We start from the raw sequence: 13,221 nt of genomic DNA on the forward strand, positions 1-13,221 counted from the left end.
CTTTTTAAACTAATTTCATATTTTGTTATTTTTATGACACAATTTCTTAATGGAGCATTTAAGTAATTAATATAATTAAAAATTATAGCATTTTATTACAATTTATTAATGAAAAAAAACAATTAAAAAGTGAATTATCCAATTTAACAATGATTTAATTTTACTCATTTGTTTTTTTTTTTATCAAAAATTCGTTTTATTGTTTATTTATTTAATTATTTAACTTAGCAATTTACTAATTTCAATCGAGTTAGGAAGGTGTGTCATTAAGGTAACACTTCCATATAACTAATATCCATTCCTCTCGAATATAAAATGAATACAAATACTTTTTCATATTTTAAAAAATTTCAGATATATAATCTTCTTGTGTAAATTTTTTTACATTCATGTACATTATATACAAACACTTTATACATGATTTTAGAAAAATATATAATTAGCAATTCCTGTAGTAAGTTTATTAACGTTGCTACTTGAAACTCAAATGTCAAAATAGAGAGAAAAATGAAAAACTTAATACTTAATATGACTACTGGATCATCCAGTTAAACATTTTAAGAAAATTTTATGATTGTTCATGATTTTTAAAGATGTAAAAAAACACTACAAAAAATTAATAAATAATTTTAATAGTTTTATTCATTCACCACTTGCGCTGATGATTCAGTTTTTATAGTCTCAATAGCCGTAGGTATCATCATTTTCGTTTGATCAGTCTCTTGAATTGCTATTATGATTTTTTCTTCGCCGGATGATTGACTGTCCGACGATCCTTCTTGTGTAGATGTAGCAGCTTCCTAAAATGCACATACAAGAGCCATCATAAGAATTTAAAATTTAAAAACAAAATTAAAATTATTTATTCAACTCACCGTGCTACGAATTTTCGTATGAGTCTTGATGTGTTTCGTTAAGTGATCAGACCGCATAAACTTTTTCGTACATTCAGGACACTGAAACCTCTTCTCTCCAGTATGTGTCCTCCTATGTCTTTGTAATTCATCAGATCGTGTAAATTTCTTGCCACAAAAGACCCAACTACAAACAAATGGTCTTTCTCCAGTATGCCATCGTAAATGTGCTCTCAAGTGACTTGTCTTTCCATAAACTTTATTACAACCAGCAATATGACAAACATGTTGTCGTTTGTGCGTCATATCACGAATCCTTTCTCCATCACTACAATTAGGACAATTACATGCAACACGCCGTCTATGTTGCTTTGTATCACCTTCACCAGTAGTATTTATAGTCGTGGAATTTGTTTGTTGTTGTTGTGGTTGAGGAGCTGGCGTGGATGGAGCTATACTTCCATTTGCTTGTATTGTCTGCAATATTTGCCATTTGGTTGGATCAGCAGACTCGACATGAACTGTCGTAGGTGCAGTTACAATAGGTGTGGCTGTAGAAGCAGCTGGAAGGGCTTGGACGGTTGCAGGTTGAAGAGCACTAGCAGGAATTACTTGTACATTACCTAAACCAGGAATATTTTGTAAAGGAATTGATTGGAGAAAACCATTAGGCGCATTGGCAGGTTGAAGTTGCATAATTCCACCATTGCTAACATTAAGTCCTCTCATCATTCCGGCTTGAGGTGTTGCTAAATTCGTTAAAGCTGATGCTGATATTAGAGTGAGCTGTTGACCTTGAGCACCAGTAATTGTGATAGGTTGAATTGCTTGTTGAGCTGTTTGGGCGGTTGGTATATGAATAACCTGACCAGTAGCCAACTGACTGGCATCAATACTTGTTAATTTTATATCTGTTTCCACTCCATCTGCAGTTCTTGATAATGCGGATAATTCAATTTTTTGGCCATCTTTTGTTGTAATAACATTAGCATTTGACGTTGCTGGACGACCAAGTTGACCAATTCCTACCACTTGAACATTTCCGATGCTACCTGGTGAAGAAACTGATGCTGTCCACGTAGTTCCTGATGTAGGTGTAGAAGCAGTTTGTTGAACTTGTTGTTGTTGTTGTGCTTGCTGCTGCTGTTGAGCTTGTTGCTGTTGTTGTTGTTGAACTTGCTGCTGTTGTTGTTGTTGTTGTTGAGCTTGTTGCTGTTGTTGAATTACTTGCTGAACAACTTGTTGAACTTGTTGTTGTTGCTGTGCTTGTTGCTGTTGTTGCTGCACCGATTGAACTACTTGCTGTTGAGATTGATGCTGAGCTACTTGCTGAACTACTTGCTGCTGAGCCTGCTGTTGAGCTACTTGTTGAGCCACTTGCGCAGCTACTTGCTGGCCTTGTAAGCTTTGAAGTTGGGGTAAATTTGCAATTTGAACCTGTTGAATTTGTCCATTTGGTGTTATTATTTGCGCCATCTGTGGTATTTGCTGAAAGAAAAATTAATTTATAAATAAAGAGTCATCATAATTCATGTGACTAATAATGTTAATTATATATTAATAAGTTACTTGAGTAATTTGTGGAATCATTTGTGCTGCACCCATGTTGAAAACATTAGACAATGCTTGAATAGGAAAATGCACCGTCTGGTAGATCGTCTGACCATTATTGGCAGTGACTGGTACTTGAACAGGAACCGTTTGCTGCACATGCTGAACAGGAAATTGTAGTGGTCTTACTTGAACACTTTGTCCTGAAACATCCACGTTTGCCTTGGAGTCTGCCCGTTTGTAATAGCAGGCGAAGAAGGCAGTGGTTAATGAATGAAAGCGTGAGCGTGGAAATTGAAAGTGTGAGTAATTGTTATCAATTAGAATTTACACTAAATTTGTAAAATTTAAAAATTGAAAGTATATAAAGTTGTGTAAATAGTTAAGGAAAAGGATGTTAAAAGCTCAGCAAGATTATTAAAACTTACCTGTTGGTAATTGAACAGTTTGACCGCCAATATTTTGAATTATTGACGTTGGAAAAACATTAGGTGCTCTTATTAAACTAACAGGTTGAGGAGTAATGATTGTTTGGCCATTGGCCAATTGAACTTGCTGAGATGCTAATTGAACCTGTTGCCCACCAGCAGTAGCGAATTGCATCGTTGGTTGAGATTGATGATGACTCACTGAAGTCATTGGCGATGAAGGAATAAATAAAGCATCCTGACCATCAATATTAACCGTTTGCATTTGAGGAATTACACTATAACTCAATTGCTGTTGTTGAGATTGTGGTTGATTTTGTGATTGAGCTTGTTGTCCATGTTGCTGCTGTTGTTGCTGCTGCTGCTGTTGTTGGAGTGCAGCCTGACTACTTATCAACTGAGCACCCTACACAATGATTACAATAATTTTATAAACTTTAAAATTTATTTAATTTATATTTATTTTTTTTTTATTTATCAATTTATAAATAAACGTACTTGCAAAAATTGTTGAGGTAAAGCTTGTAATGAAATGGTCTGTGTTCTTTGTTGATCATGTTGTTGTTGTGACATTGGTACAAAATTCTGCAACTGTTGCAGTGTAATAACTTGAGGTTGGCCATGCTGATGCACTTGCTGTTGCTGAACCTCTTGTTGATGTTGTTGATGCTGTTGTTGTTGTAGTTGTTGAAGGACATTAGCACTTAAAAAACGAATCTGTGCTTGAGGTACTTGCTGATCAAGTTGCTGCTGATCTTGATTTTCTTGAGGCTGAGATGAAGACTGCAAAGCATCCTGATCCTCTTCAACGGTTTCCTAATGTTATGAAAAAAAAAAAATTTATTTCTATAGATAAGAATCTAAAAAAAAAAATATATATATATGAATTCATATAATTCCTAACCACTACAATAGTTCTTCCATCCATTCTCAGTTTATTTACAAAATCTAAAGTATGAATTCTGATGAATTTTCACTCTCACTCCAAACTTTCGTTTACACCCAACTTTTCACAACGCGTCACTGCTAAACGAAGTATCGATAACCATTCGAAATTGCACTTGCTCGTTGTTCAATATATTTTTGATCATGTTGATTATTAGAATAACACAAGTAAATAGATGATAGCTTGAAAGATACAAGAAAGTCAATGATTTCCCGGTGAGTTATCTAGAATGCACGTGCGAAGGGGTCAGCCAAGGAATCGCGGGACAAAGAAGGCCCTCCTCGAGGACCCGATCAAGGAACGCCTCCCTACGCCCCTGTCGCGCATCGTGCCCCACCCGAATAGTCCCTCGCAAGACCTGCGGTTTCTCAGTCTCGCTGAATATACAACAATTGTGCACGTCTTGGTAATGTCGATGGCGAGGTCGCGAGTGTGCGGACGCGCACACCCTCTCCGCGCCACACCCGCCCACTCGACGACGACTTGACAACGCGGCCCCCGTACCGCTCAACATGTATATACGCCGCGGAAAGCCTCCACGGCCTCAGCCTCCACCCACTTTTCACTCTGGACTCCACCTAACACGCGAATCGACACGTGCGCTTCCTCCTAGCATCCGAAACATTCCATTTAGACACTCTCTGTCAATCATTCATCAAAAATACTCTAAGCAAGCAGTATCAGATGTCAAATGTAAAAATATTTACCTTGAGTTTTGTTGAAGCCATAACCTTAAAATCCAACTCTCGCCTTGCAATGCTCTGACGCACGTTATTTTCCTATTCCATTCCGTGGTCTCGCCACATTCCAAAGATCCACTGCGTAAAATACATTCACTTAGCGCATCCGTATGAGTACAAATATAGATGTATTTTCTCTTTAAAATGATCACAAAGAGGCGTGCTCGTGATATTATTGCGCCAGCGCGTGCCACTTAAAGACCTCGAGGATGCGATCGGTCGATGTGAACGGATCGATAAGGCTGCACAAACACCGGTTTTCAGCTCTCAAAATGCTATTTCCCGCAGAGAAAAACGTTTCTCTTATTCCCTCTACCTACTTAATCTACCGAGAATGGAGAGAGACAAAGCAGGAGAACGCAACAGAGGGGATATTGTTGGCGTCCTTGTTGTCGATGACACGAGCGTGCGCAATTAGTCGAAAAAATGTGCGTTTCCTCTTGATATCCACGGTTACAAGTCTGCAAAATAGCCGGGAGGAGGACGCGAAGGAGGAGAATGATCTTCAACTCGTGGTAAAATACACACAGACGGACACGACGACGCACTAATTCTCTCTCACACTCACTCGCGCCAATTGCTTGTGGACGGGAAGCGTGTTTGTGGCCTGCGTAGCGACCAAGTGCGTCTCTGGCGGCAAGCTAGACCCAATGGTGGGGTGTTGCGCGCGACGCCAGTGCTTGATACAATTCTCTGTCCTTGTTTGGCTCATAACAAAGCAGATATCTCATTGGTGGAGTCGAATTATGCCGGCCCCGGCCTCGGGTTAACAGGGGCGTACGCAGGGGCTGCTGGCCGCCCACCCTGACAACGAGGGGGACGCCAGGACTAGAATTATCCTTCCCCTATTCAATGATCATCAAAGGGAGAAAGGTGCATGCCAGCTCACACTTGAATTTCAACCTCTCTTTTATTACGTCACCATTCGGCCTCTTTTACGCCCGCTGCTCCGAAACTCACTTCCTTATTGTACTTTCTTCTTTCAGAATACATAGAATATTATACTACTAGCCCTGTCCATCGGTTACCAGGAAACACTTCCTTAACAAGAGGAGGAGCTGGCCGCTGCCGCCCCTTCAAGGGATAACCTGGCCTAAATTATCGTAGCAGCTGTTCATATCTCGGAGTTCAACGTTACGCTCGATAGAGAAACGTTGTATGCTCTCCTAAGTGTATAATTGAGCTTGCGTGTAAGTAACTCATGTTATGTTGCTTATTATTACTATATTTATACATGTATGTATATTATATATATATACATATTTTTTTTTCATGCAAAAAATTAAAAACGTAGATGGAACTGAAAAATTTTTAAAGAGGATTGTAAATATGTACGAGACTGTAAATAAGAGGGTCAAGAATTGCCCATTGAATTTATAAAATAAAATCCCCTTGTGACTGTATACCTGGATGAACCTTTCTGTTGAACCCAGTGGCGTAGGATTATTTATTTCTGGAATCACAATATATATTGTAAGTGGGCAAATCTACTCAGAATATCTTTATTATTGATTCAAGCAACTGTTGTCAATCATTCAAAGAATAATATATATTTAAATAATTTATCATTTGAATAAATTAATTTATCTTTCAGATAAATAGATTATGGGTATTAATAAAAATTTTTTCATCAATTGGAAACATTTTAGATAGTAATAACTCGGATAAAATTTTAATTTACAATTAGATTGTATATTTTTATTAAATTTCAACATTAAATAGATAAATTAGAATAGATTAATATCAATAACGTCGAAGAGAAATGTTATATTAAGTAAACGCAACGTGTCATTGATAGTTATGAAATAAATTATAATATGTACACATAATTAACGATGTAACACTCTTTGATTTACAACATTCAGATCGATTTTTACTATCATTATTGTATGAATTGTCTATTAGATTATGTCATAAATTAATAAAAGACTAGAGATATTTTTTTATGTATCATATTCGCGCGTGAAGAAATAAATAAAAGCGCAAGACGGCACCAAAAATCAGTACAATATTTGTTGTTTTTTGTTTTTGATATTTAAATTCAGTTGGTAAAGCTTCAAGAATTAAAAGTTTTAGTCCTCATTGTATTAAAAGAGTGTCTGTTTAAATACTTAGTTAAACATTTATGTTTATTTGCCTCTTGGCCATTAGCCAAAAAGCCACTGCGAAGCAGTATTATCTTGTTTTACTTTTGAAAATAATACTGCGCACCTGCCGATAGATTTGTGTTTTAACAAAGCACCCTGAGTTAACAAATCAACCAGGCAAATTATAAGTCTACATAAATATTAAATAGTGTGGTAGATAAAAATTTTCCTAAAATGTTATTGTGAGAAGAATGCATCATGAAAGCCTTGCAAATTCTTTTAATTCCATTGCAGGCACTTCACAGACCACCTCCTGATCTCTCTACACTAATTTGTTTTTTCAGGATGTCTTTTTCGTGTTGTGCTTCTTCCATTTCCGCCATTCTTGCAAACCGCGAATAGGCCACATGACCAGATTTGATTGCTGACATCATCTAAATTAAAATAAAATAAAATTATTTAGTAAATGTTTACTATTTAAACTTAGCAGTTAACATTTTTTACAGTGATTTAAGGTACAAGGTTCTACTAATAAAGTACTACAAAATCATCAAGATTGAAAGTACATCGACAAAAATAATTATCCATGCCCTGTTAACGATCAGCAAATACCGATACCATAAACAATGAAAATCAAAGATAAAATATTAGCTATTAAAATAATTGAATGAACAGTAAAAGCGTCATGCGCATCGGCATTGATGTGCTATATGTCGGGAAATTAATTGTTAACAGTAAATAAATGTGGAATTCTGCCAACAGCAAATAAGATTAAATTATCATTAATAACAATTAGAGGTCGAATTATTGGTAATAATGAATTTGAACAAAGTATTGTCAACGTTAGAATAAAATGGGCTTATGCAATGGATATGGAGGTAAATATGGTATCGAAGTGCGTAAAGTTGCAAAAAATTACAAAGAAACATAAAAATGTCTGATTTTCTCGAGCAATTAACTCGAACAGACCTGAAGATATTCGTCCAGTTCAACTTGACCGTTCATATTAGTGTCGATTTCGCGAAGTATTTCGTGTAGCTCTTCACCGGGAACATCCTTGTCGCCGAATAGCTACATAGGCAGAAAAAATACGATTCTCATTAATAAAGTTATCATAAAATTACCTGTAAGTAATCTTGTAGTTCCATTTGGCCATTGTAGCTGAGATCTATTTCACTGAGCAATAAATGCAGTTCATCTTCTGAGAGTTTAATGCCGAGAGTCTAAATTTTTTAATTTTGTATTGATAAAAAATTAAAAAAATTAAAAAAATTTTTTTGTAAATAAAAATATTAAAAATAATATAGAATCAAACCTTAAGTCCTCGACGAATGTCGTTAATTGATACATATCCTTTGCGATCTTTATCAATGATTTGGAAGCGTTTGATGTAGAGCTGAATTTCGTTTTTGGTAAGATTAATAGGAATCTTATCTCGAGATGCACGATTAACCATTTGTCCCATTTCATTTGCTAAGAAATCACTGGCTTGTTGCTGTTGTTTCTTTTTCTCTTCTGCTGACCAATGTAATTCTTCTGCCATAATATCAATAATAGCTGGAAGAGCCTCTTGAGCAGCTTGGACGTTTAAGAAAGCAAGTCTCAATCGTCGAGCGATCATATCAATCGCAGTTCTTGCATACTCTCGGCAACCATAACGAATCTAAAAAATAATAATTATTTGAAAAAGAAAAATAAAAAAAATTATAAATAATTAATAATAATAATTGACCATACTTCGGCATCTATATAAGGAAATTCAGGATGTAATTTTTTTCCAATAATAGGCCAACGTTTTCCTGTAAGAGATGCCATTTTTGCAACAGCAAATGCACGATCACCATAACTTTTAGCTAAATGTTGTGCAACTTCACATTCTAAACCGAAATCTTGGACCAATCTGATGTACATTGTTGGACTCCAACCATGTGCTCCCTCCAATAGCATTCCATCAGTTTGACAAGTAGTTTTCGGTTCCAAATTACACGCTTGAATATAAGTAGAGATAAATATTATTATGAAAAATAAATGATTTATAATAATCAGTGATAATTAATCATACCTTTGATAGCTATATCAATGGTATCTTGAGCCATTGCTCTGTAAGTAGTCCATTTACCGCCAGCAATAGTGACAAGATTTGTATCACTCACATGTACAATGTGATTACGCGCTAAAGATTGAGTATTTGGTTTATTTGGGTCAGAGACCAATGGCCTAATACCACTCCATGCAGACAATACGTCGCCACGACGTACTTCAACGTCTGGGTTGAGATAGTTTTTGACTTCTTGCAAAATAAACATGATCTCGTCCTCGGTAGGTTTTGGATTGTGTGTTATTTGACAAGGTAGATCAGTCGTACCAGCGATTGTATGCTTTTGCCAAGGTAAGAAAAAGATAACTCGGCCGTCACTCGTTGCTGGATCTAGAAGACCCATTTGATCGGGACTGACACATAAATTGATTTATTATTTTAAATAAAATTATTTTAATAAATAATATTTTAAACAAATTATTTTTTATCTATACCTGTAATATCCAGGAAGTACAATATGTGCACCAGAAGCTGGAGCACAAATTTCTTTTACAGTAGGATCATCCATTTTTCTGATACTGTCAGTAAATGGTCCAGTAGCATTGATAATACATTTAGCTTTGACGTTCCACTCATCTCCAGTCATTTCATCTTTTACGCGTGCACCAACAAGAACACGTTTTCCATCTTTGTCTAGTCCTTTCATAAGGTTAAGAACACTGACGTGGTTCACTACTGTTGCTCCCAGACGTGAAGCAGTCAAGGCCACTGCAAGGTTCATTCTAGCGTCATCTTGTTGACCTGCAACAATTATACAAAGGTAAGCAAACTACGTTGTCTAATTCACGGTCGTCTGGTAATAAGGAAATTTTTAAAATGTCATTACACAAAGTAAAACTATTCATATTGCATTTGATTTACCGTCATAATAAACGATTGCCCCGGTGAGTTTGTCGCCTTTCAACATCGGAAATAGCTCGAGTGCATTTGATTTGCTTAAAAAATATGAAGATTTAACTGTTTTACTACCAGCTACGATGTCGTATGCTTTTATACCAAACCAGTAATAAGGAATTTGCCACCATCTATAAAAAATAAAAAAAAGTTATAATGCATAAAAATTTAATCTTTTTATTAAAATGTTTTTATCAAGCTCTATTTACTTCATACTCCAATAGACAATTTTTTTTATTATTTATCATGGTCAATAAAAAAAATCATAACGAATGAATTGCTGATTTGATTTCTGATAAGCAATGAGTTTTCATTATATATATATAAAACTAAAGATTACATAATTTCATTTTTATTTTGTTGATTGCCATAAAAACTTTTATCTTAGCTAAGAAATAATTACTTCATAATTTTTACTTACGTGTAAACGGGTAACATTATAGGCAGAGGATGAGCAAGATGAGGAGCACTATGAATCATAGCAGCTCGTTCGTGCAGAGCTTCTTTAACCATTTTGTATTGTTCAATATCTAATTGCATAATAGCTTTTTGTAAGTACCGAACTCCACCATGAATCAATTTTGTACTCCTTGAAGAGGTGCCTGAAGCAAAATCATCTCCTTCAATTAATGCTGTTTTTAAACCTCTTGTACATGCATCTAAAGCACATCCAGCTCCTGTTGCTCCTCCACCAATAATTAAAACATCATATTCTTCATCTTGGTTTTTTAGTACTTTTATTTGATCTTCACGTGAAGGTAATGTTCTTTTGGTTTGTTTGTGAACTGGTTTATCAGCTAATACCTGGAAAAATAATTTATAAAAAATTCATTCAATGATAGTTACTTTATTAAATAATTACTTACTGGAGCATCTGATGTTAGAAAATATGAAGAAAGTGCACCAGCTCCAACAGCACTTGCTCCTGCAGCCAAAAGTCTTAAAGAAGCCATCTCGTTTCTGTTTAATCACGTTTTTCGATCTGAAAAGACAATTTTTAGTTTTAGTAAAAAAAGTTTTATTTCCTTCTTTGGTTCAAGTGCAAGCTTATATAACTACTCCTTATAACTACAACCAAATAAAATTAAAACATTGAATCTAATCAAATTTTTACAATCAATCAAATGAATTATGATTTTATAAGTACTGTTTAATTTGAAAAAAAAAAGAAAATAATTTTCAAATTTTTAAAGATCATTTTCAATCGTAAGGTCAGTATAAAAATCGTATACATTGATATAAAAAACGATTGCGTCAGTTTGCATGAATTCAATGCCTATTATTCTTACAACTTTATCTGACATTGACGAAGATAATTATTGATTTAACAATAGAACTAAGGTATTTCTTTTTTGAAAATGTTTTTTGATTCTTTCGAATGGCCTCACATTCTTATCAAACAGCCGATTAAGTCACGTGAAAATTAAAGCGGTAAAGACCGGCGTGAGTAAGCATGAGGACTGCTGACACTTTTACGTCGTGTAAGTGCATAGATTAGGAAATGCGTGGGGTTGGAGGGGAAACACGTGGAATTACATAAGTAACGCGAGTAGAGGACACTCCCTCCTTACCCCGTCCTTAAATATCATACCGAAAATTCCGAATTTATCTTTTCTGTCTCCCGGGATCGACTTAAATACCCAGTTTATGCTGAGAACTAAAAGCTAAACATAAAAAATTTCAACAATATAGTAGACACCAAGTGTTATAAGAGTGTTATTTAAAAATCGAAGAATCAAGTATTCTTCTTTCTATAAATGCCACTAATACTCATAAACGATTATCGACTGTTACAGACGCTTTACCATACTTAAAAAAAAAAGATAATTAAGGTGTAAATAATGGATATAAAATACTAATAATTAACATTTTGGCAAGACAAAAGGCTTGAGAAAATGTTTCATTAATATGTCACAATAGCGTTTAAAATGGGATCAAGCTTTGTGCCAAATGCTTTCAAATGTCACGAACACGCAAGCAAATGAGACTTGCTGACTCCCTTGATATTAATTTCACATGAATATATATATATATATATTATGTATATTGAATAATAAAGTTGATTACAGGTGTTCAGCTGAATAGGTTGACTATTTTTAAGGTTATTCATTTGGTATTGCGATAAAAGATGACATCAATATCATTGGTACGATACAAATAAATATATTTATAATTAATCATCTTCTGTGAATGATATTAGGCTAGTCAGCATCTTCGACATGATAATTATGATTCACAAACCAATTTTAGATGATTTAGCACTAAAAAAAATGACACAATTTTTGAGGACGCTATGTTTACTACTCAATTCACGATAATACTTTCACTAATAATTTTTTTCTCAATTTATCACTAAAACTTGAATAAAATTATTCAAAAAACATACAATTTAGCACAGCTTACATTTTTTAAGGCAAATTAGTCATGCACGAACATACTCAAAATTTTCTTGAGCTTAATGATGGTTATATTTCTTTAGAGGAAATGAAAAAAAAAAGACTAAAAATGTCTAACATAAATAGAACACATAGTTATGTATATACTAATTTTATAATAAAAAAAAAGCTAACCGAAATAACGTGACAGTTGCACGTAATTTTTACTCCAATTTAACGTTTTCCCTCGTTCGCGACAGCTCCTCGTGAAGCCGCAGTAGCTGTGCTGTAAATCTATCAGCTGAAGTCTAAAGATAAAGACAATGGCGCTAGTAGTGTAACAGTAGAGTGTTTACTTTGATAAAAGAAGTAGGGGATGTAGTTTTGTATAGTAAGATTCAGTGATATGAAAAAATATTATTTCCGTACACTTCAATAACAAACTCTGGTCGGTATTTTATCTAAGGTTATGTAATAGAGTTCGCTACTGTAATGTTATCATTTTGAAATAACTTTAACTATTTTATTTTACAATTTTTTAACAACAATGAATATTTATTCATTATTAAAAATGTTATTTTGTAAAAATTTTCATGATTTTTATATAAATACGAAAGTTGATTTCAAAATTTAAATAATTTTTTAAATAAAAAACTACGTTTTTTTTTTTTTGTGTTCTTAAAAAAATTAAATTCTTCATAAATTACAATAAAACTTTTTTTTTTTTGTTTAATAAATCTGCAGATAGTTATTATAAATAGTATATTTCATACAATTGTGAATTTTACTAAAGAATAAAAACATAGAAAAAATATATTTTACTTCATTCAAAAATGATAAATCATGATCTACCGTTTGAAGGGATAAATAATAAATTATAATTATTTATTTACACAATAATTATTAATCATTAATTAATGTAATTAAACAATACATAAAAGCACATATCTAAATGAGAAAAGCGTTGAATTTTTTAACGAATAATCCGACAAAATCCAAATGTTGGATTAAAAATTCAATATCTAAATATTCAAATAATATTTTATATATCATTTATTTACAGCTGTTATCAATAATTTATCAGTTCAAATAATTTAGTACGTAATGAAAATAATAAATTATTGAAAAGTACGTTTAGCGATTCTTTTTTATCAATTAAAACAAAAAATTCATTTATATTGCTAATATTACTTTAATATTAAATTAGACTCGAAGAAATGGTGTATTTACCTGTTTTATTCACATAAA

At 33.7% G+C, this 13,221-nt stretch overlaps 2 protein-coding genes and 1 long non-coding RNA gene across 11 annotated transcripts; 1 reads left to right on the forward strand and 2 right to left on the reverse strand.

Moving 5' to 3' along the window:
- Positions 1-134: 134 nt before the first annotated feature.
- LOC118068863 (transcription factor Sp4-like) lies at positions 135-5,148 on the reverse strand. Of its 4 annotated transcripts, none has more exons than XM_035086580.1 (6): positions 3,738-4,057; positions 3,332-3,649; positions 2,834-3,239; positions 2,424-2,635; positions 876-2,342; positions 135-775 (listed from the first exon to the last, which is right to left on the reverse strand). In XM_035086580.1, the coding sequence occupies exons 1-6, from the start codon at positions 3,759-3,761 to the stop codon at positions 734-736; spliced, it is 2,469 nt and encodes an 822-aa protein (XP_034942471.1). In that variant the 5' UTR covers positions 3,762-4,057; the 3' UTR covers positions 135-733. The 4 variants fall into 4 exon arrangements, with proteins under 4 accessions (XP_034942471.1, XP_034942470.1, XP_034942469.1 ...); XM_035086579.1 differs by having other exon boundaries at positions 137-800; positions 2,424-2,608; positions 3,738-4,056; XM_035086578.1 differs by lacking the exon at positions 3,738-4,057 and adding an exon at positions 4,487-5,148 and having other exon boundaries at positions 138-800.
- Positions 5,149-5,478: 330 nt separating this feature from the next.
- Positions 5,479-6,241, forward strand: LOC118068890 (uncharacterized). The gene is made up of 3 exons (XR_004690550.1): positions 5,479-5,709; positions 5,814-5,992; positions 6,114-6,241. It is a non-coding gene; the product is annotated as an uncharacterized lncRNA (long non-coding RNA).
- Positions 6,190-12,324, reverse strand: Gpo1 (glycerophosphate oxidase 1). 6 transcript variants are annotated; one of them, XM_035086619.1, is made up of 10 exons: positions 12,169-12,324; positions 10,465-10,580; positions 10,020-10,402; positions 9,566-9,729; positions 9,139-9,445; positions 8,669-9,057; positions 8,344-8,594; positions 7,922-8,269; positions 7,576-7,677; positions 6,190-7,040 (listed from the first exon to the last, which is right to left on the reverse strand). In XM_035086619.1, the coding sequence occupies exons 2-10, from the start codon at positions 10,549-10,551 to the stop codon at positions 6,906-6,908; spliced, it is 2,166 nt and encodes a 721-aa protein (XP_034942510.1). In that variant the 5' UTR covers positions 10,552-10,580; positions 12,169-12,324; the 3' UTR covers positions 6,190-6,905. The 6 variants fall into 6 exon arrangements, with proteins under 6 accessions (XP_034942510.1, XP_034942515.1, XP_034942511.1 ...); XM_035086624.1 differs by lacking the exon at positions 7,576-7,677 and adding an exon at positions 7,731-7,829; XM_035086620.1 differs by lacking the exon at positions 12,169-12,324 and adding an exon at positions 12,002-12,150 and having other exon boundaries at positions 6,906-7,040.
- Positions 12,325-13,221: the final 897 nt, after the last annotated feature.

This window comes from Chelonus insularis, unplaced genomic scaffold (genome assembly GCF_013357705.1).
Source record: "Chelonus insularis isolate UGA/USDA-ARS -01 unplaced genomic scaffold, ASM1335770v1 contig_403_pilon, whole genome shotgun sequence".
Taxonomy (NCBI): domain Eukaryota; kingdom Metazoa; phylum Arthropoda; class Insecta; order Hymenoptera; family Braconidae; genus Chelonus; species Chelonus insularis.